This window comes from Oncorhynchus clarkii, chromosome 3 (assembly GCF_045791955.1).
Source record: "Oncorhynchus clarkii lewisi isolate Uvic-CL-2024 chromosome 3, UVic_Ocla_1.0, whole genome shotgun sequence".
NCBI lineage: Eukaryota > Metazoa > Chordata > Actinopteri > Salmoniformes > Salmonidae > Oncorhynchus > Oncorhynchus clarkii.
In genome coordinates this window covers 38,712,864-38,736,093 of record NC_092149.1, presented here as the reverse complement: position 1 = coordinate 38,736,093, position 23,230 = coordinate 38,712,864, and the positions used below count along the sequence as shown (strand labels likewise).

The 23,230-nt window shown below is 46.0% G+C and overlaps 1 protein-coding gene across 1 annotated transcript in view; it reads left to right on the top strand.

The window, feature by feature from the left end:
- The window catches only part of LOC139385550 (PC3-like endoprotease variant B), a 151,724-nt gene that overhangs the window by 107,172 nt on the left and 21,322 nt on the right, over positions 1 to 23,230 (top strand). The window contains exons 15-17 of the mRNA XM_071130706.1: positions 22,025 to 22,135; positions 22,400 to 22,493; positions 22,931 to 23,116. Of these exons, the coding sequence (XP_070986807.1) occupies positions 22,025 to 22,135; positions 22,400 to 22,493; positions 22,931 to 23,116 (391 nt within the window). The remainder of the gene's footprint in view (positions 1 to 22,024; positions 22,136 to 22,399; positions 22,494 to 22,930; positions 23,117 to 23,230) is intronic.

Below are 23,230 nucleotides of genomic sequence, written 5' to 3'. Positions count from 1 at the left end.
AAGAAATGGTGTCGTCCCTGTAAAGACAAAGTGAATATCAAGGAGAATGAGCAGCGAAATGGTATACAAATGAGATAAGATTCCAATCCCCCTTTTTGAGAAATGGAGAACTATTAGAATGTTTACATTTGCGGCATTTTGTTCCATATCAAAATAATTAATTGCCTCCGTTTTCAAATTAAAAGTACATTACAATGCAATTAAGGATGCAAATGAGTCTAGGCCTGTCGCATAGAGCCAGAAAAAGTGAGAGACAGAAATAGAGAGAGAACGTGGTGATGCATGAGAGTCGGTGTGCATTTTTTGTGTATTAGTGGTAATGTACCTTTGCGTGTCAATGTGTGTGTGCATTTGTTTGTTTGTGCATTTTTATGTGTGCTTTTACATGTGTGCGTGCATTTGTGTGTGTGTGTGTGCATTTGTCTCTGTATACTAATGCGTGTGTGTGTGTGTGTGTGTGTGTGTGTGTGTGTGTGTGTGTGTGTGTGTGTGTGTGTGTGTGTGTGTGTGTGTGTGTGTGTGTGTGTGTGTGTGTGTGTGTGCGTGTGCGTGTGCGTGCGTGTGTGTGTGTGCGTGTGTGTCTTTGAGTGAAGAGGAGCACGTTTGAATTGTGTCCTCTTAAACAACATCAAAGTAATCAGGTCACTCTTACAGTAGTAACTAATGGACCATAGGATGGTACATATCCCTTACACACACACACTAAGAGCCTCCTCGTTTTGTATCTTGCAACTAAACATACACATCAATACAAGACACACACAGCACAACACAGCACAGCGCGCACACTCCTCTCTGTCTTTCCTCCCTCGGGCTGTGACCTCCAAGCCAGCGTCTCATGAAAGATGTCTACATCCCTGCCGAACTGTGGACCGTAAAACATCATTTTGCCATAACCTTCCCTCTTTGGAGAGAAAACAGATATAAAAGTATATATCGTGTGGTTTACTGCGGCCCCTTCACCCACCCTGGCAGAGGCACCGGCTGATGGATGCTCCACATCGCCCGTCTTTTAATTGCTCGTAAATTTTTGATCCAGGGAAACGCCACGTTCTCCTTGTCCCCTTGGCGACATGGGTGACAGAGCAGCTGGAGGGGGACAGGGGAGGGAAAGCGGGGAAAGCTATAAAAGACCCTCACACAGACAGAAGAACCATGGAGACACCAGATCAGGAATATCTAGGATAGAGGACAGGATGCAGACCACAGAAACACTGTTAGGGATCTCAAAGAGTAGAACACACAATGTTAAGAGGATGCTGCCGACAAAACTGATAAGCTATGTCAATAGTAAGTAGAGTATATGGCATCCAATACTTTTCTCCCATTAACAGTTTGAACATGAGAATAAAACGTTCAAGCTGTGTCTTATACTGTGTGTTGATTTATTGAAACGGTACTTTGAACATCAAGTCTCTTCAAATTAAATCTGAGAATAATGTTAAATTGTTTGTGTGGGTTGGTCTGGGCCTGTATTGCAAGGGGCTTGTGTACAACTGACACTCAAGTCATTTGGACACACTTTTAGGGGGATTACGGGCTGGGAGGTTGCCTTCTTGCTAGCTTGGTTATTTTAAAACGAAACTCCTGATGTTTGCGCAAATTGCCTGCCTCAGAAAACCTAAGAGAATTATATGAGAAGCTTGGTTGAAAACTAAACACGGAGAGGTCTTTAAGTACTGAAATATACTCTACTAAATTTGAATACTCACAGGCGTTGTAGTAAAGTAGTCCTTTAAGTGCCTTCACAGTGTTGACAGTAATGGATGAAAGTGAGCAGATTGATAAATGACTCATCAGAATTCACATCTCTGTGACTGGTGGGTCCCCAAGTGGAACGGATGTGCATATGGTCTTGTTTTGTTGTGAATTATGTTGAGGTGATTAGACAGATACAGTACATCCTGAAATATTTGGGTTTGCTTGACCATTTCCTGTAGTGTAAAGAAAAACATGCGGCATTGATATAATTGTGAGTGGGAGATAAAAGTGATTCTGAAAACATTCCTTTGAAGGGGAGTATCTAAAATAATGACAATTAGGAAATGTGAAGCTTTAATGTGAAATCATGCAAACATTTATACAATTACATCACAATTTGGAACAATTTCAGATGATCAGGTTTGATGGTATTCGATATGCCTTGTGTGTGTATTGGCTCAATATAAATGTGTGCCACTGCATCACTTTGCTAGTACAGTTTACTATAGATGCAGACTGCATATGAGATTTTCGGGGACTCCTCTGTACCAGACTAGCTTGTTCTTTGAAGGAAACAATTAAATTCTCTCTCACTTCCCTCCCTCCTCTCCCTCCCTCCCTCCCTCCCCGCTCTCTGTTCTCTATTCTGCTCTCTGTCCTCCCTGCTGTCCGGGCCTGCTGTGTGAGTGTTCTTGGCCAGTCTCATTAGTTAGTGTTCCACTAGGTGGGTCTGTCTGTAGTGATCTCTCCTCACATTGATCCTGATCGCTCTACACCCAGCAGCAGCCCTGCATGGCCAACACACACATTGATATTCCACAGGTCACTGTTTAGGGATAGGGGTTAGAGGTCAGAGGGCACTGTGTAGGCTCACGTTCAGCTTTCCAGGCTTATCAATATTTTGTAGCAAGACAGGGGAGGGGGGACGATTGAATCACACACACATACTAACAAAAACACACGTACTGTACATACCAGGGGTTGGAACCGATTTAGGGAATAGAACTGAAAGCCGGAAAATAGCAACATTTTTAGAGGAATGGAAACAGAAATAGTGTTTCCCGGAACCGTATTTGTATATATTCCTAATATCTAGTTTATAATTATGTAATTCATTGAAGTTCTTATGCCTATAAAAGCCTAAACACATTCCAGTTCAGGTCATGTCATAATGTTCAACGCTTCAGGCCAATCCCTCTACATGTCCACCCCTCTCTCTCGCTCTCTCCCCACCCCACTGAAATTTCAGTTGTATCTCGCACCTATTTTTATTTAGAATTTTTTTGAATTTTTACCCCTTTTTCTCCCCAATTTTGTGGTATCCAATTGTTAGTAGCTACTATCTTGTCTCATCGCTACAACTCCCGTACGGGCTCGGGAGAGACGAAGGTTGAAAGTAATGCGTCCTCCGATACACAACCCAACCAAGCCGTACTGCTTCTTAACACAGCGCGCATCCAACCCGGAAGCCAGCCGCACCAATGTGTCGGAGGAAACACATGCACCTGGCAACCAGCGACTCCTGCCCGGCCTGCCACAGGAGTCGCTGGTGCACAATGAGACAAGGATATCCCTACCGGCCAAACCCTCCCTAACCCGGACGACGCTAGGCCAATTGTGCGCCGCCCCACAGACCTCCCGTTCGCGGCCGGTTACGACAAAGCCTGGGCGCGAACCCATAGTCTCTGGTGGCACAGCTGGCGCTGCAGTACGGCGCTCTTAACCACTGCGCCAACCGGGAGGCCTGCTCCAGCACCTATTTGACCAATCAAACATATAAACAATAGCTTACCCGTTCCATATCAAGCTGCTCTATCCGTGCTAATTGGTAGAGTTGAGTAGATGAATGAGCTAAATGTAAAAACGATGTTGATTCCGCTTGTTAAAAAATAATAATCTGAAGAGGAACTGCATGAACCGTTTCTTTTCTTATGGTTCAAACTGGTTCAGAACTTTATAATGCTGGTGGGAACACTGTAACTGAACGGGGGAAAATAGGGGTTCTATTCAGAACTTTATAATGCTGGTGGGAACACTGTAACGGAACGGGGGGGAAATAGGGGTTCTATTCAGAACTTTATAATGCTGGTGGGAACACTGTAACTGAACGGGGGAAAATAGGGGTTCTATTCAGAACTTTATAATGCTGGTGGGAACACTGTAACGGAACCGGGGGAAATAGGGGTTCTATTCAGAACTTTATAATGCTGGTGGGAACACTGTAACTGAACGGGGGGAAAATAGGGGTTCTATTCAGAACTTTATAATGCTGGTGGGAACACTGTAACGGAACGGGGGGGAAATAGAAGTTCTATTCAGAACTTTATAATGCTGGTGGGAACACTGTAACTGAACGGGGGAAAATAGGGGTTCTATTCAGAACTTTATAATGCTGGTGGGAACACTGTAACGGAACGGGGGAAAAATAGGGGTTCAATTCAGAACTTTATAATGCTGGTGGGAACACTGTAACGGAACGGGGGAAAAATAGGGGTTCTATTCAGAACTTTATAATGCTGGTGGGTGGGAACACTGTAACGGAACGGGGGGGGGGGGAAAATAGGGGTTCTATTCAGAACTTTATAATGCTGGTGGGAACACTGTAACGGAACAGGGGGGAAAAAATAGGGGTTCTATTCAGAACTTTATAATGCTGGTGGGAACACTGTAACGGAATGGGGGGGGAAATAGGGGTTCTATTCAGAACTTTATAACGCTGGTGGGAACACTGTAACTGAACGGGGGAAAATAGGGGTTCTATTCAGAACTTTATAATGCTGGTGGGAACACTGTAACGGAACGGGGGGGGGGGGGGGGGGAAATAGGGGTTCTATTCAGAACTTTATAATGCTGGTGGGAACACTGTAACGGAACAGGGGGGAAAAAATAGGGGTTCTATTCAGAACTTTATAATGCTGGTGGGAACACTGTAACGGAACGGGGGGGAAATAGGGGTTCTATTCAGAACTTTATAACGCTGGTGGGAACACTGTAACTGAACGGGGGAAAATAGGGGTTCTATTCAGAACTTTATAATGCTGGTGGGAACACTGTAACGGAACGGGGGGGGGGGGGAAATAGGGGTTCTATTCAGAACTTTATAATGCTGGTGGGAACACTGTAACGGAACAGGGGGGAAAAAATAGGGGTTCTATTCAGAACTTTATAATGCTGGTGGGAACACTGTAACGGAACGGGGGAAAAATAGGGGTTCTATTCAGAACTTTATAATGCTGGTGGGAACACTGTAACGGAACGGGGGGGGGGAAATAGGGGTTCTATTCAAAACTTTATAATGCTGGTGGGAACACTGTAACGGAACGGGGGAAAAATAGGGGTTCAATTCAGAACTTTATAATGCTGGTGGGAACACTATAACGGAACAGGGGGGAAAAAATAGGGGTTCTATTCAGAACTGTATAATGCTGGTGGGACACTGTAACTGAACGGGGGAAAATAGGGGTTCTATTCAGAACGGAACTATTGGAAAATAATTTGGGTTCCAACCCCATATTAATAGACACCTGCATGGACGCACACACATACGCACACTTCCAATCGACCGATACACAATGCCCAGGGCCTGTTCTGCTGGGCACAGAGGGAGAGAGATGGGTAACCATGATCAACCTCACCAGCGTCACCCCCAATTACTCATTCTCTTAAAGGCCTATTAAAACATAATTGCCCAGCGATTTACATCCAAGTTAATGTGGCCCAGGATAATGTATTATTCTCCATAAGCCTTTTTCTTTTGTGTTGGCCAGAAAAGGAGAGAGAGACTGTCATTTCCTGAGTCATGAGGAAAAGACATGTTGGCAGCCGAGTGTAATTGTTTAAAACCCCCTCGCAGACACCTTCCAGTCGCCCCCTTTTAATCCTCGTTATCGCTCTCATTAGCCCGAGTTCAAAGGTCACCCAGCGCCCTAGAAACACAAACACAGGCACCGTAGAGGGATGGGAGAGGGGGGTCCTTCTCCTATCCCTACTCCCTACTGCAGCTCCACTGAGGATGCATATCTAGTATCCTGCCAATCTTCCACCCCTGCTTAGGGCTTAGGGCTTAGGGTGTGTGTGTTAGAGGCTAGTTGAGCCACCTCTGCCTTCACCTCTGCTTGTGATCTGTCTGCAGGAATCAGGACCTTGTTTTCCCCCCAGTGTCCCTCTCTAATTGAAGCTAATAATGATCAATTTAAGTAATTAAGTGCTTTGCCTGCTTGGATGAGGGCTGGCTGGTGAATGCATTAGCAGAGCAGGGCTGCACTTGTCTGCCTTCCCTGCTGCTTACCGGTGGGGCTGGGGATGGAGGATGGAGCTGAGGGTAGGGTTGGAGGTTCCATGGTCACGTCAATAAGCAGGCTCCCTACAGCTCCTCTGGCTTACCGGCAGATATACACACATATAGCTAACCATCTTGTGGTACATGCAGTCGGTGTTTCGTTAGTCCTGCTGTTTCATCGCCCTGACTGGATCTAGGGATGAGCTGGGGATATCCCATTTATTCACTGGGCCCTGCGTCCCTCTCCATATGGCCCCGGAACCTGCCTCTCCTTCCCTGGTCCCGTGTTAGTGGAGCGCAATTGTGTGGAATGTGTAAGAAGGAAGTGTGCCATCATTCAGAGTAGAAGTAGAAGAGCTCAACCGGTTTCCAGCAGACAAGCTCCGAGTCCTGTCGCTATAACTCACACCCAGCTCTTTCCTCCCTGGTTCTCAGCGAGTGGCACACGCACACACACACACGTGTACGTGGTTACGCAAACAAACACGCACATACGCACAAAACACAGACACACACAGAGGATGTAAATGGAAACTTATCACCCTTATTCACATGCTAAAAACACACACATACAAAGACAAGCTTCCCTTACTGCGCTACTGCATTCAAGCATAATGCAGTTCTAGCTGTGTGACCAGAGATTATACATACCTACTGCTGTGGGTGCACGCCCTTTCTGTTTGCTCAATATGATGCACCCTCTGCCATTCTTCAGTCAGCTCTTCCATCTCTAGTCTAATACCTCGAATCTATTGCGCTAACCAGGAATGGCCTCTGCTGTATGCCTATCCATCCTAGACACATTTTTGCTTCGAATTTCATCGCTGTCGTCAAGCAACCGAGTACAAAATAGTGAATTGCAGACATAGAGAGATAATTGCCGTTCACGCACAAAATTTGGCAGGCGCCTTTCCCACGAGACCCCGATGAAATGGTGCCTCAACCCCCGAAACTGTCATTCTTAATGAAATGGTAATTACTAACACAGCCGAACAGCTGAGGGGCCCGCCAAGCTCAGCTAGCAGGACAAACCTGCGACACAAACCAGGAGAGACTACAGACAGAGAGAGAGAGGAAGATCAGGGAGAGAGAACAGAGAGGGAAAGAGAAAGATACGAGAGACATGGAGAGAGAGAGCCCGTGATGAAAACAGAGGGAAAGAGAAAGATACGAGAGACATGGAGAGAGAGAGCCCGTGATGAAAACAGAGGGAAAGAGAAAGATACGAGAGACATGGAGAGAGAGGAAGATCAGGGAGAGAGAACAGAGAGGGAAAGAGAAAGATACGAGAGACATGGAGAGAGAGAGCCCGTGATGAAAACAGAGGGAAAGAAAAAGATATGAGAGACATGGAGAGAGAGAGCCCGTGATGAAAACAGAGGGAAAGAGAAAGATATGAGAGACATGGAGAGAGAGAGGAAGATCAGGGAGAGAGAACAGAGAGGGAAAGAGAAAGATACGAGAGACATGGAGAGAGAGAGGAAGATCAGGGAGCGAGAACAGAGAGGGAAAGAGAAAGATATGAGAGACATGGAGAGAGAGAGCCTGTGATGAAAACAGAGGGAAAGAGAAAGATACGAGAGACATGGAGAGAGAGAGCCCGTGATGAAAACAGAGGGAAAGAAAAAAACACAGACACAGACAGAAATGCGGAGGAGAGAGAGAAACAGAGAAAGAGAAAGATACCGATGGAGAGACAGAGCCCAGGGAGGAAAACAAAGAGTGTAGAACAAGCGAAAGGCAGATACAGATACACAGGAGAGGGAAGGCAAAAAAGTAGCTTGTTTAAGAGTTGTGTTGTAATTGTGAAACTGTAACACACAGTGTACTGTAGATTGGGGGTGGGGGGGTGTCTCCACAGTAGCGATACTCATTAATAAGCCTTGCTGTTTTAAAAGTGTGGCTGTCATCGCGAGGGAGGGGAGCATTTGTTAAAAGGGACCACGCAGCCCCGATAATTGATTGCTTTGTAAGTGAACGTGTCTTTAACCTTTGGGAGGTCAGGCCCGGTCAGATGCCATCAGTCCCAGAGGTTTGAACCGCCTCCAGCCATTTGTCTTGTGCCGCTCCATCGTCTGCTGGGCCGATTTGTTGAGCGTGAGATGCTTTAGGTGTTTAGATTACAGGCAGAGTGGGAGAAAAAAGGCAAAATGCCTCCCCAAACAAAGGGCTCTGCTGAGATCTCCCACTGATACGCATGGGCATGAGGCCAGGAACCCAGAGTGCTGAAACTGAAGGGGCCCTGCCTGAAACAGAGCCACATAGAACCATAATGGAGGCTGAAGCACAGCCCAGTGTGGGCCTTGAAACCCAGCCAGTACGAAGCCTGAATGGGAGCCAATGTGAGGTTTGAACCACTGCCAGAACGGTGACGAGTGATCGAGCCAGAATGGTACCTTGAGACTGAGCTAGAATGACAATTTGAGACTGCGGGCTTTGGATGTTGCTGCTCTTTTACACAGGGAAACTGGGGTCCCGAGCTGAAGCCCTGAATGCTGGAGGCCTTTAAACCACCCTGCTACCCTCCCAGGTATTTAGAGCTGTCAGTCATCATGGCTGTAGAGGCAGGCTGCACTGGGATGATTTATCATAAAGATTATCAGGGCCACTGGTCATCGCGTCACACACACACACACACACACACACACACACACACACACACACACACACACACACACACATGCAAGCAGCCCACCTATAGGACACCACACAGACAAGGTCACGCACACTGCTACACTCTCTACAGTCTCTACGATTTATAGATACCGCCACAACTCCGTATGGTCTATAAAACCCAGATGAATATGGAGAATCCATGGTCTCAGGGCAGAGGTGGCTGTGCCCTGCTAACGCTCACGGCCAGCCGGATAGATGTATTCATTATGGAGACCTTTTTCTTCTTTCGTTCTGTACACCTTCTCTAAGCCAAGTTCTCTGAGCCTCTGAACTGTATGTGTTTTACGACGGAGAGGCAAGGTAATTAAAGATATGGTTTATTCACAGAGCAACAATCCCACTTTTAATAGAACAATTGTTTCATGTGATAATATATGAGTGAATCCAAAATAATAGAATGTCCTATGAATTAAAAATTATATTTGTGAGGGAGACAGGAAGGAGAAGTCCTGTGTGTGTGTGTGTGTGTGTGTGTGTGTGTGTGTGTGTGTGTGTGTGTGTGTGTGTGTGTGTGTGTGTGTGTGTGTGTGTGTGTGTGTGTGTGCGCGCGCGCATGCATGGGTGTGCATGTATATGTGTGATATACTGGCTTTCCTGTTGATTAGGAGGCTTAATGAGCAGCAGGAGGATGAGAATGGGGGCCAGTGTGGTGATGTGACATTGACCTCTGACCCTGATTCCTGATTGGTTGTTTATATTGAATTAGACGGTGTTGGATAAACACAGAGACGATCCAATTTCTATCCTTATTACAGTCAACTTCATCAGTTAGTCTTCTTTCATCACATTGGCTGTGACTAAATATAGCTTCGCACCTGAGAAAATATATGTTCTTGCTTGTGTACCCAAAGTATATGTCGTTGGACATAGAGAGAAAAGAATATGTCCGTTTTGTGTCGGTGGGTAGCGGTAGCTGTGTGAGTGTGTGAGATAAAACCTCAGGGTGTATGTGTGTAAATATATTCAATATGTTTGATCATATTCAATATACATGGTGTGTGTGAGAGAATGTGAAAGGGAGAGGGAAAGGGGATACCTAGTCAGTTGCACTCAACCAAAATGTGCCTTCAGCACTTAGCCCCTCTGAATCAGTGTGTGTATATGTATGTATGTGTGTGTGTGTGTGTGTGTGAGTGAGTGAGTGAGTGAGTGAGTGAGTGAGTGAGTGAGTGTGTGTGTGTGAGTGCGTGCGTGTGTCACATCGACAGGGCCACAGTGGAGAGGGTAAAAATTAGGATCTGAAATTGTCCCTCCACGCCGACACCCTGGTGAAGAAGGTGCAACAGCACCTCTTCAACCTCAGGAGGCTGAAGAAATTTGGCGTGGCCCCTAAGACCCTCACAAACATCTACAGATGCACCATCGAGAGCATTCTGTCGGGCTGTATCACCCACCAACTGCACTGACCGCAACCTCTCCAGAGGGGGGTTGCGGTCAGCACAACGCATCATCGGGGGCACACTGTCTGCCCTCCAGGTCATCTACAGCACCTGGTGTTTTTTAATTTTTTAATTTTTATTTTACCTTTATTTAACCAGGTAGGCAAGTTGAGAACAAGTTCTCATTTACAATTGCGACCTGGCCAAGATAAAGCAAAGCAGTTCGACAGATACAACGACACAGAGTTACACATGGAGTAAAACAAACATACAGTCAATAATACAGTATAAACAAGTCTATATACAATGTGAGCAAATGAGGTGAGAAGGGAGGTAAAGGCAAAAAAGGCCATGGTGGCAAAGTAAATACAATATAGCAAGTAAAACACTGGAATGGTAGTTTTGCAATGGAAGAATGTGCAAAGTAGAAATAAAAATAATGGGGTGCAAAGGAGCAAAATAAATAAATAAATTAAATACAGTTGGGAAAGAGGTAGTTGTTTGGGCTAAATGATAGGTGGGCTATGTACAGGTGCAGTAATCTGTGAGCTGCGCTGACAGTTGGTGCTTAAAGCTAGTGAGTGAGATAAGTGTTTCCAGTTTCAGAGATTTTTGTAGTTTGTTCCAGTCATTGGCAGCAGAGAACTGGAAGGAGAGGCGGCCAAAGAAAGAATTGGTTTTGGGGGTGACTAGAGAGATATACCTGCTGGAGCGTGTGCTACAGGTGGGAGATGCTATGGTGACCAGCGAGCTGAGATAAGGGGGGACTTTACCTAGCAAGGTCTTGTAGATGACATGGAGCCAGTGGGTGTGGCGACGAGTATGAAGCGAGGGCCAGCCAACGAGAGCGTACAGGTCGCAATGGTGGGTAGTTTTTTGGCTTTGGTGACAAAACAGATTGCACTGTGATAGACTGCATCCAATTTGTTGAGTAGGGTTTTGGAGGCTATTTTGTAAATGACATCGCCAAAGTCGAGGATTGGTAGGATGGTCAGTTTTACAAGGGTATGTTTGGCAGCATGAGTGAAGGATGCTTTGTTGCGAAATAGGAAGCCAATTCTAAATTTAACTTTGGATTTGAGATGTTTGGTATGGGTCTGGAAGGAGAGTTTACAGTCTAACCAGACACCTAAGTATTTGTAGTTGTCCACGTATTCTAAGTCAGAGCCGTCCAGAGTAGTGATGTTGGACAGGCGGGTAGGTGCAGGTAGCGATCGGTTGAAGAGCATGCATTTAGTTTTACTTGTATTTAAGAGCAATTGGAGGCCACGGAAGGAGAGTTGTATGGCATTCAAGCTTGCCTGGAGGGTTGTTAACACAGTGTCCAAAGAAGGGCCGGAAGTATACAGAATGGTGTCGTCTGCGTAGAGGTGGATCAGAGACTCACCAGCAGCAAGAGCGACCTCATTGATGTATACAAAGAAGAGAGTCGGTCCAAGAATTGAACCCTGTGGCACCCCCATAGAGACTGCCAGAGGTCCGGACAGCAGACCCTCCGATTTGACACACTGAACTCTATCAGAGAAGTAGTTGGTGAACCAGGCGAGGCAATCATTTGAGAAACCAAGGCTGTCGAGTCTGCCGATGAGGATGTGGTGATTGACAGAGTCGAAAGCCTTGGCCAGATCAATGAATACGGCTGCACAGTAATGTTTCTTATCGATGGCGGTTAGTTAAGATATCGTTTAGGACCTTGAGTGTGGCTGAGGTGCACCCATGACCAGCTCTGAAACCAGATTGCATAGCAGAGAAGGTATGGTGAGATTCGAAATGGTCGGTAATCTGTTTGTTGACTTGGCTTTCGAAGACCTTAGTCTGCTGCCCTATGTACAGTGCCATGCGAAAGTATTCAGCCCCCTTGAACTTTGCGACCTTTTGCCACATTTCAGGCTTCAAACATAAAGATATAAAACTGTATTTTTTTGTGAAGAATCAACAACAAGTGGGACACAATCATGAAGTGGAACGACATTTATTGGATATTTCAAACTTTTTTAACAAATCAAAAACTGAAAAATTGGGCGTGCAAAATGATTCAGCCCCCTTAAGTTAATACTTTGTAGCGCCACCTTTTGCTGCGATTACAGCTGTAAGTCGCTTGGGGTATGTCTCTATCAGTTTTGCACATCGAGAGACTGACATTTGTTCCCATTCCTCCTTGCAAAACAGCTCGAGCTCAGTGAGGTTGGATGGAGAGCATTTGTGAACAGCAGTTTTCAGTTCTTTCCACAGATTCTCGATTGGATTCAGGTCTGGACTTTGACTTGGCCATTCTAACACCTGGATATGTTTATTTTTGAACCATTCCATTGTAGATTTTGCTTTATGTTTTGGATCATTGTCTTGTTGGAAGACAAATCTCCGTCCCAGTCTCAGGTCTTTTGCAGACTCCATCAGGTTTTCTTCCAGAATGGTCCTGTATTTTGCTCCATCCATCTTCCCATCAATTTTAACCATCTTCCCTGTCCCTGCTGAAGAAAAGCAGGCCCAAACCATGATGCTGCCACCACCATGTTTGACAGTGGGTATGGTGTGTTCAGGGTGATGAGCTGTGTTGCTTTTACGCCAAACATAACGTTTTGCATTGTTGCCAAAAAGTTCAATTTTGGTTTCATCTGACCAGAGCACCTTCTTCCACATGTTTGGTTTGTCTCCCAGGTGGCTTGTGGTAAACTTTAACCGACACTTTTTATGGATATCTTTAAGAAATGGCTTTCTTCTTGCCACTCTTCCATAAAGGCCAGATTTGTGCAATATACGACGGATTGTTGTCCTATGGACAGAGTCTCCCACCTCAGCTGTAGATCTCTGCAGTTCATCCAGAGTGATCATGGGCCTCTTGGCTGCATCTCTGATCAGTCTTCTCCTTGTATGAGCTGAAAGTTTAGAGGGACGGCCAGGTCTTGGTAGATTTGCAGTGGTCTGATACTCCTTCCATTTCAATATTATCGCTTGCACAGTGCTCCTTGGGATGTTTAAAGCTTGGGAAATCTTTTTGTATCCAAATCCGGCTTTAAACTTCTTCACAACAGTATCTCGGACCTGCCTGGTGTGTTCCTTGTTCTTCATGATGCTCTCTGCGCTTTTAACGGACCTCTGAGACTATCACAGTGCAGGTGCATTTATACGGAGACTTGATTACACACAGGTGGATTGTATTTATCATCATTAGTCATTTAGGTCAACATTGGATCATTCAGAGATCCTCACTGAACTTCTGGAGAGAGTTTGCTGCACTGAAAGTAAAGGGGCTGAATTTTGCACGCCCAATTTTTCAGTTTTTGATTTGTTAAAAAAGTTTGAAATATCCAATAAATGTCGTTCCACTTCATGATTGTGTCCCACTTGTTGTTGATTCTTCACAAAAAAAATACAGTTTTATATCTTTATGTTTGAAGTCTGAAATGTGGCAAAAGATCGCAAAGTTCAAGGGGGCCGAATACTTTCGCAAGGCACTGTACATAGAGTCATTGAACACTGGTCACTTTAATAATGTTTACTCATCGAATATAACTACTGCTGTACATACTGTGTGTATTTAAATACTTTAATCTTGATTTAGCTCGTTCTATTTCTACTACTGTACATAGCATTTTAGTTACACTGTTTATACACATTGCATATTTATTTATATACTATAGCTCACTATAGACATAGCTCACTACTGTTGTTGTCACGCCCTGAGCTTTTATTCTCTATGTTGGTTAGGTCGGGTGTGATTTAAGGGTGAGTTATCTAGGTGAATTATATTTCTATGTTGGCCTAGTATGGTTCCCAATCAGAGGCAGCTGTTTATCGTTGTCTCTCATTGGGGATCATATTTAGGTAGCCATTTCCCCATTGTGCTTTGTGGGATCTTGTCTATTTGTATAGTTGCCTGTGAGCATTACAGTAGCTTCACGTTTAATTTGTTCATTTTGTTGTTTTGTTCTTTAAAGTTTTTTATTCCAAAATAAAGGATGGAAACATACCACGCTGCATCTTGGTCCACTCCTTATAACGATCGTGACAGAAGATCCCACCACAAACGAACCAAGCAGCATGGCCAGGAGGAGTAGACATCCTGGACTTGGGAGGAGATAATGGCAGGAGACGAAAGCCTTCCATGGAAGCAGACGCAGGAGGATCAACGGCGACTCCGAAGTTCACGACCACGACGGAAGCCCGAGAGGCAGCCCCCAAATTTTTTGGGGGGTAGGCACACGGATTGGTTGACGAGGCCGAGGGGCGAGTCTGAGAGCGAAGAGGAATATTGGGATAAACTGAGCGAGGAGTATTGTGAGATAGTTGAGGGGAGTGATGAGGTAGAGTGGATGTTTTGGTGTCTGGAGCAAGACAGTCACTTTGAGGAGCATGGGACCAGTTTTGCGGAGATACGCAAAGGACGCGTTGTGCCAGCTCTACACTCCAGCCCTCCGGTGAGCCTCCACGGCCCAGTGTATCCTGCGCCTGCCATACGTCCTGTGTCTCCAGTGCGCCTCCACAGTTCAGTACATCCTGTGCCTCCTCCCCGCACTCGCCCTGAGGTGTGTGTCATCAGCCTGGTGCCACCTGTACCGGTCCCACGCATCAGGCCTCCAGTGCGCCTCCACAGTCCAGCGGGGGTTCTTAGTCCGGAGCCTCCTGTGAGAGTTCTCAGTCCGGGGCCTCCTGCGAGGGTTCCCAGTCCGGAGCCTCCGGCGACGATCTACATTCCGGAGTCCCCGGCGATGATCTACGGTCCAGTTCCTCCATCGAAAATCCACGGCCCGGCGCCCCCGGCGACGATCCACGGTCCGGAGCATCCGGCGATGATTCACGGTCCGGTTCCTTTCGGGTTGACACACGGTCCGGTTCTTCCGGCAACGAGCCACGGTCCGGTTCCTCCGATGACGTGTCCACGAGCGGAGTGGGTACTTCGCCCCACACCGGAGCCGCCCCCGACGGTAGATGCCCACCCAGACCCTCCCCTTTTTGAGTCAGGTTTTGCGGCCAGGTTTCTGCACTTTCGGGGGAGTGTACTGTCACACCCTGACCATAGAGAGCTTTTATTCTCTATGTTGGTTAGGTCGGGGTGTGATTTAAGGGTGGGTTATCTTGGTGAATTATATTTTTATGTTGGCCTAGTATGGCAGCTGTTTATCGTTGTCTCTGATTGGGGATCATATTTAGGTAGCCATTTTCCCGTTGTGCTTTGTGGGATTTTGTCTATGTATGCCTGTGAGCATTATATTAGCGTCACGTTTCGTTTGTTCGTTTTGTTGTTTAAAGTTTTCTATTCCAAAATAAAGGATGGAAACATACCACGCTGCATCTTGGTCCACTCCTTATAACGATCGTGACAGATGTACATATCATTCTTAGTATATCTTGTGTAAATTCATCCGGTGTAAAGTATATACATATACTGAAGATTGCATTTGGATTACTGTTACAGTGCTATTTGGGTTGTTGATTGGATGCATTCTTACATTATTATTTTACATACATTATTATTTAAAATGTTCAATTGTTTTATTATTTGTGTACTTGTTTGACATTTTACTGCATTGTTAAAAGCTAGCAACATAAGCATTTTGCTGCACCTGCTATAACATCTGCTAAACTGTGTACACGACCAATAGACTTTGATTTGGTTTTGATTTGTGTGTGACACACAGCTGTACCCAGAGGGACAGGGGAAGTGGAGCGCTGTACTTCCTGTGTGGGGGGGAGGGGTGAGCTCTCTCTCGGCGGGGGTGTGCAGCGGGCGTGCGGACGGCCGTCTGCACCCCTACCCCACTCCCACAGCGCCGCGGGCGAGAGGGTCCCCGTGCCCTCCACCCCCACTAATGTATAATTCATGCTAAGTAGCAATTTTGATGTTTTGCTAGGGGGAGAGAAAAATACAAGAAATTTCCAAATAAGGTTGCCTGTTTTTTTCCCCAATCCAGAGTTCATTTGCGATACCACACAATTAGTCGAAAGGAATCTGAGGATATATGGCTGCCCTAGAGTTGCACCAGTAATAACCAAGGGAGAAAAATTCACCCAATAACTTTGTCCCGAGTGTTTCAATTCCCAAAAAGTGCCTGATGGAGAGAGTTGCTAACAAGAGTATATGAATCTCTATATGGACTAATGAACCCCAAATGCCCCATGGTAAAAACAAAACCCACACAACTCCATATCAGACCAATGACTGTGGGTATCAGATGCTTTAACAAACTAAAGAGAGATTCAACTATGTTTGATGCTCATGTACTACACTATATATATGGCAGATGGGTTCTAATCCATGGTATCAAAAACGTGTTACTTTGCTCAGCAAAAAAAATAGAAGAAAAACACTTGGGACTTTGAATAGAATCTTCCGCCAAGCTTTTAGCACTATGCTCACTCACAAGGGCACTATCCTTCAGAGGGACCGGGGGCCAACAACAGCGTCCCCCAGAATTTCATCTTCAAACCCACTTTGAATTTGTGTTTGAATAGCACTCAGGCGACAAATCAAAATATGTTGGATGCTAAGAATGAGGTCACCTGCTATTGATCCTTAAAATGTTCCTAGAGAAGTCTCCTTGTATAAAGGGATGTTTACACGCTCGCTTCTTTGAGTGATAGGCCCAGTGATGGACGGCCGCTCTCTCTCTCTCTCTCTCTCTCTCTCTCTCTCTCTATCTCTCTCTCTCTTTCTCTCTCTCTCTCTCCCTCTCTCTGAAGTGACCGTACCAAGGCCTGTGACAAACGCCTCATTTTCTCCTGACAGATATTTCATTAAACGTTTAACTCTTTGCAAGGTAATTGACTTGACATTTCAGGAGGAGGGTTTTAGCACTACTTATTGTTGCCTCTGCAATTGACTGTCAGATGGACACTTGTCTAATAAATCTCCAAAAGCCATTTAAAGGAAACCCAAAGGGAGTGTCAAATGCTGGCTTGATTAGTGTTTTTAAAGCTTTTCCTGTCTCAAATACTGCTATGGACCTATGTGAACAAAGCCTGTGAAAACCATCAATATTTCAGTACAATAAATAGCATTGTGTGTCTTACAATTAACATTTAAACCAACAAAAGGAGGAAAGTGTTTTATGGCAAGGCCTTGCGCTGTGTAGGTCCCAGTGGCACCGATTTAATTAAGACCTCTTGTCTTAATTACTTAATAAGCCTAATTAGGAACATTTCTGGAGAGAGGTAGTTGGCTGTAAGTGAGATGGAAATCGGTGGAATTTGAGTAAGTCCATTTGTTATTTCATTTAAGTCCAATGTTAATCAAATCAACATATGTGTGTGTAGCACGGCTCGGGGAGATTTTTGATCACCGTGGGATTTGTCCAGACCTCCAATCCTGCATTAAAAACATACTGATGTTAATCATGATACATACGGATAGAAAAATATATAGAAAAATATTTTTAAATAATCTCGTAAACCACATCTGAAAGAGTCTGTGCGGCAGTCGGTTCGAGCCTATAATACTGCCGGTGTTTTGTCATTGTTACCTGCCATACATAGACAGATGTGTGGAGGAGAGGGGGCGAGAGGAGGGTGAGGAGGTGGGGTGAGGAGTGGGGGCTCGCCGTGTCACCGCGGCGATAAGCATGGGGGCGAACCCACCCAATCACATAGTCTGCCGCTGGCGCGTTCCTGGCCACTTAATTAGAGGTTGTTGGTACCACAGAAGGTGTCACCAACCTTTTCACTGGGAGAACAGATGGGTGTCCTTTTTCTGAGGCCCTGCCAATGCCCCACTCTCCCGCGCTCCTGGGAAAATGACCTAACTCAAAGGCAGCTGCTTAGTCCAGCTTGAGTGATTCTTTAGAGACACTTCTATTGGGGATTTAGTGGCGTGTACCGCTGTAGAGAGAGGGGGAAGAGACCAAGAGGACTGTGTCCCCGACCAGTCATTAGTTCTGTGTTTTTACATGTTATGATAGATGGAGTTATATTAGGCTTCCGTATCGATGTTCCTTAGACACGGACTGCAGGAGGAAAGTGAGGGTCAGACCTCAAAGTGCGCGACGAGTTCGCGTTCTGCTTGTGGACTTACCTCCCCCCGCCACAACCAGATGGTGTGAATGTCAACAGAGACTGGTTCTGTCCTGGGTAGGACTGTCTGGGGAACAAACAAAAAAATGAAAGGGTTCCCTCGACAGTTGCAAAGGGGGGCCATGGAGAGACTGTGAGGGGAGGAGCCTGAGTCCTAATAGATAAAAGAACAGAAGAGTTGTGAGAGGGCAGAAGTTTCCACTGGTGAGTGAAAGGAGATGCAGAGAATCTGAGGCTGCAGAATGGTCTGGAGAGGTTCTGGAGGGGGTCCAGATTTTACATTCCCCGTGCTGGGTAAACAGAAGATGGCCTGTCACTCATTCGTCATCTTGGCTCAGACTGGGGAACCAGATGGTTGATTAGAACACAGCGCAATTAGAATCACAGGGTCACATGCCTGTTTTGTTATTGGAGGCTAGGGATATCTAGTTTGCCTGCATATGGTATATCTGTTGATTTTGAAATACATTTTGTACTTTGTAAGTTTAGTTGAATTGTTAGCTCTTGGGATATTTGTTTTGCATTCATACACTTTCATAACAGACTTGTGAAATAATTGCAAACGGTTACACAATAGGAACAATGTTTTTCGCTGTTGTTGCTGATTAATCATTTATTTCCAGAAAGGTGAAAATATATGTACTGTATATAAAGTTTGGCATAAGTGAAAATGTAGAGTAAGAAAAACACATTTTACTCAGGTTTTATGTTATAGTCAGGTGATTCTTCCGATGCCGTGTACTTTGTCCCACCTGTTAGTCGAGGGATCTCATCTGATGGCAGAGTGGGGAGTTTCACTGGAAATAGACTCAGCTCAGTTCAAGCTGTAGCATTTTATTGGCGTGGCAGGACATAAACTATGTCGTTTTCATCATGTCCTATAGTGGGTAAACCTGTTTCCTACTGCTTTTTTTCTATCAGATATATGTCTGCTCAGTTTTATGGTTGTGGAGTTGGGGCCAACCCTGATCGATCTATTGAAGCTTGGGATTTAATAGTTGCACAGCGCCCGGTTCAGGGCAATGGGGAGGAAGGTATATTTAATCACTAAACAGGAGAGAGGTGACAAGCCCCGGTCGCTAACACTTTCTGTTTTATGAGGAGGAGCAGAGCACGGCTCACACAGTCACACACTGTGGTGTTAGGACACGATGGATGGAAGACAGGCCTACAATAGCACAATTGGTCTTTGTTTTTTTTTTAAATCTTGAATTTGACTTGCCATACATCAAAGATTAAACCTGATAGTTTAAGTTGAACTGTTTAAAAGTACTATCTTCTAAATATTGCCCACAGTATTCAAGTGAACCCAAATGATCTTGTCCCAGACGACTACAGATGTCACGTCTCTACCCGCTCCCCCTCTCCGGCGCTCAACATCGCCAGTTTATTCATTATTACTCACACCTGCCACCATCGTTACGCGCACCTGCGCTTCATGAGACTCACCTGGACTCCTTCCCCTTCCTGATTACTTCCCCTATATCTGTCACTCCCTTTTTTTTTTGTTCTTCCCCCCTTGCGTTACTGACTCTGTTTCATGTCTGTATGCTGCTCGTGTTTCTTGTTTAGTTCTATGTTCCCGTGATTTATTCAATTCACTCCCTGTACTTGCTTCCCGATTCTTAGCGCACACGTTATAACAGTAGCATCTCTACGTGGCTAATGGTGAGTCGTGGTTGGTGACTCAGTGCTGGTGATAGTGTGGGTTTAGATTCTGTCCATTAAATCCTGTTGTTGCTGTTTGGAGACACAGAAGGGGAACTCTGGTCGTCGTCGTCCCCCCCTCTGATAGATAGACAGAGCTAAGAGAGATGTGGGGGTAAAGAGAGAGAGAAAGATTGTTAATTTATTAAATACTTCATATCGATTGCTTTGGCAACAGTGGCAACCCATCCATTCATGCCAATAAAGCATTTATTGAATTGAGAGAGTGCGAGAAGGGGGAGATTGGGCAGCAAAATGACCGTCCGTCACTGGGCCAATCACTCAATGAACTGACAGAGCGCACATCCCTTTATACGAGGAGAAATATCTAGGAAAATGTAAATGATCAATAGAAGGTGACTTTCAGAGACTTTGACTTTTTGTCTCACTAATGAGACCTCCTCATAGAGAGAGGGAGAGGTCCCCTGACATTTTTGGCACTGGGAGCTTATAGAGCACTCTCCACCTGTGCCCTGCCATGCTCTCAGACCCTACTTCCCCCTGCCACTGATGCCCCTCCACTTCCACTAAGCTCCTGATGTGTCTAACGTTGAAACTGAGGGTGTACAGCGCCTTGCCCACCAGCTACGCATGTTAAAAGTCCGTAAGTCCTCCGGACCCCCTTGCCAGTCCTCATTCTCTGTTGTCTCTTGCAGTGACGGAAATGGTGGTGGAGAGAGAGGGTGAGAGAGAGCGGATTGACTTATAAATCAGCACCTTCTCCCTGACTTCACCAAGCAGGAGAGAAGGGAGAAACATGGAGAAAGAAAGAGAGAGAGAGAGAGGGGGGGGGGGGGGGTAGAGAGAGAGAGAGGTAGAGAGAGAGAGGTAGAGAGAGAGAGGGGTAGAGGTAGAGAGAGGTAGAGAGAGAGAGGTAGAGAGAGAGAGAGGTAGAGAGAGAGAGGTAGAGAGAGAGGTAGAGAGAGAGGTAGAGGTAGAGAGAGGTAGAGAGAGAGGTAGAGAGAGAGAGAGAGTAGAGAGAGAGGGGTAGAGGTAGAGAGAGAGGTAGAGAGAGAGGTAGAGAGAGAGAGGTAGAGAGAGAGAGGTAGAGAGAGAGGTAGAGAGAGAGAGGTAGAGAGAGAGGTAGAGAGAGAGAGAGTTAGAGAGAGGTAGAGAGAGAGAGAGTAGAGAGAGAGAGAGAGGTAGAGAGAGAGGTAGAGAGAGAGGTAGAGAGAGAGAGGTAGAGAGAGAGAGGTAGAGAGAGAGAGAGGTAGAGAGAGGTAGAGAGAGAGGTAGAGAGAGAGAGAGTAGAGAGAGAGATAGAGAGAGAGGTAGAGAGAGAGGTAGAGAGAGAGGTAGAGAGAGAGAGAGTAGAGAGAGAGAGTAGAGAGAGAGAGAGAGAGGTAGAGAGAGAGGTAGAGAGAGGCCCGTCATCCAGACTAATGACTTTCACTTATTGCAGATTAATGATGGAGCGATGTTAATTACACTACGAGCTCTTTGTCACCCTCTGAGGTTACCACTGGGAATGTTTTGGGAGCGTTATGGGCAGCATTCGGCCTAACAACCGTGATTATTATAGCCTTCATCTCTGGGAGAGAGGGATGGAGAGTCGGAGGATAGAGGGAAAGAGGAATAGAGAAGCGAGCAGGGGAGAGACAGACGGAGGAGAGACAGAGGGAGAGGGTTTGGTGTGAAGGCAGTCTGGGAGAGAAGGATAGAGGGGCGTAGGAGAGAGTGATAGATGGGCGGAGGACAGAGGTAAAGAGGAATGGAGGAGAGAGAGAGAGGCAGAGGGATAGAGGTGGGTGGGAATAAGGCAGCGCTGTGTAAGGGAAAGCCATTGTGTAGCGACCGTCTGATCGTGACGGTAAAGACTGAATAATGGGGCTTGATTACAGTCCATGAACGGCACATCGTTCCGAATCAATCGTCGAGCACAATCCCAGGAGCGCCAACAGCAGCCCTCTGTCTCCCCGGACAGAATAGGAAGTGATTGTGTCAGAGGACAACATCATCCTCCTGGAAATGACTTGTTGCCTCCTCGTATGGAACCATTAGAGCAGGTGCACCCACACCCACGAGCATTTCCTAATGCACTTAGGACACACACGTCTGCAAAAGCTTTCACAGTCACCTTAACATGCACATTCACACACCTCACACACCACATACACCACATAACGCTGCATCAATTAAAGCACATTGGAATCAAATCTACTCAGACAAAGACTGACTGGTGTCTGTACACATGGACACACAAAAGCAATATATAAGTGATATGCCAGATGATACAGATGGTCCTTGTCTAACAATGTGTCTGCCCTGGTCTCAGGTATGGGTTTGGGGTTCTGGATGCAGGGCTGATGGTGCAGCAGGCCTTACAGTTCCAGGCTGTCGCCCCTCACAGGAAGTGCACACAGGAAGTCACTCTTGACCCCATCAGGTGCTGTCACAATGCTCCAGCATCCATTTAAAAAACATACTGGTGCAGAGGAGGGGCAGGAAGGCTAAGAATTGATATATGGGACATATACTTGATGATGTTTTCTGTACTTTGGGACAACACGAATTTAAAAATGATTTAATAATAAAGAAAACAAAATGATTTAAAAACAGCCTGGTGATGTCTCTGGCAGCAGGTTTGTGTGTTGTCAACATTTGATTGACAGCTGTGTGGATGGTTGTGATGGTGTTTGTTTCTCTGAAGGATCCTGCCCTCTGGAGGAGAGGTCAGTGTGAACATCCAATCAGCAGGCTGCTTGGGGACGGACACTGAGGTCAACACACTGGAGCATGTGCAGGTCAGAGAGACAGGTCCAAATGTCATTACCAAGACACCACGCCCTCTAACCGGGTGTGAAATAGTGAAGTGTGTGTGTATGTGAATGTGTGTGCGTGCGTTTCTGTCAGTATGCAAATTGAAAAGGGGTTTGTTTCTGGCTGCTTTCTCCTGGCAGAAAGCGTTGGTCAGGGCATCGCTGCAAGTGTGATTGATGGATGTGTTGCCATGGGAATGTGCTGTAAACAGGAGCAGGCTGTCAGTCTTTTAAAGCTCGGCAGCATCTCACTCTCAGATGTGACATTGTCACACCAGATGTGCTGTGTGAGATGAATGGGGGGGGGGGGGTGCACTTCATCTGTTTAAGACATTCATCTAATATTAAAACTAATACTCCCCCACCTCTCTCTCTCTGTCTGTATCCTTCTCTCTCATACTCACACACACACACAACCCCAGGTGAAGGTGAGTCTCAGCAGTGTGTGTCGTGGTGATCTCTCCATAGCCCTAGCGTCCCCGGCGGGCACAGTGTCTCTGCTCCTGGCCACGCGGAGCAACGATGACTCGGCCGCCGGCCTGAGGAACTGGACCCTGATGAGCGTCCAGTCCTGGGGGGAACACCCTCACGGCGTCTGGACACTCAAGGTCAGCCACGGTCCTTTACCATGTTTACACCCACAAAATAACTTTAAATTCACCTCACACAGCAAATTCACCAGTGGACATTTAACTTGGAAAGGGTTACATTCATCACTTCGA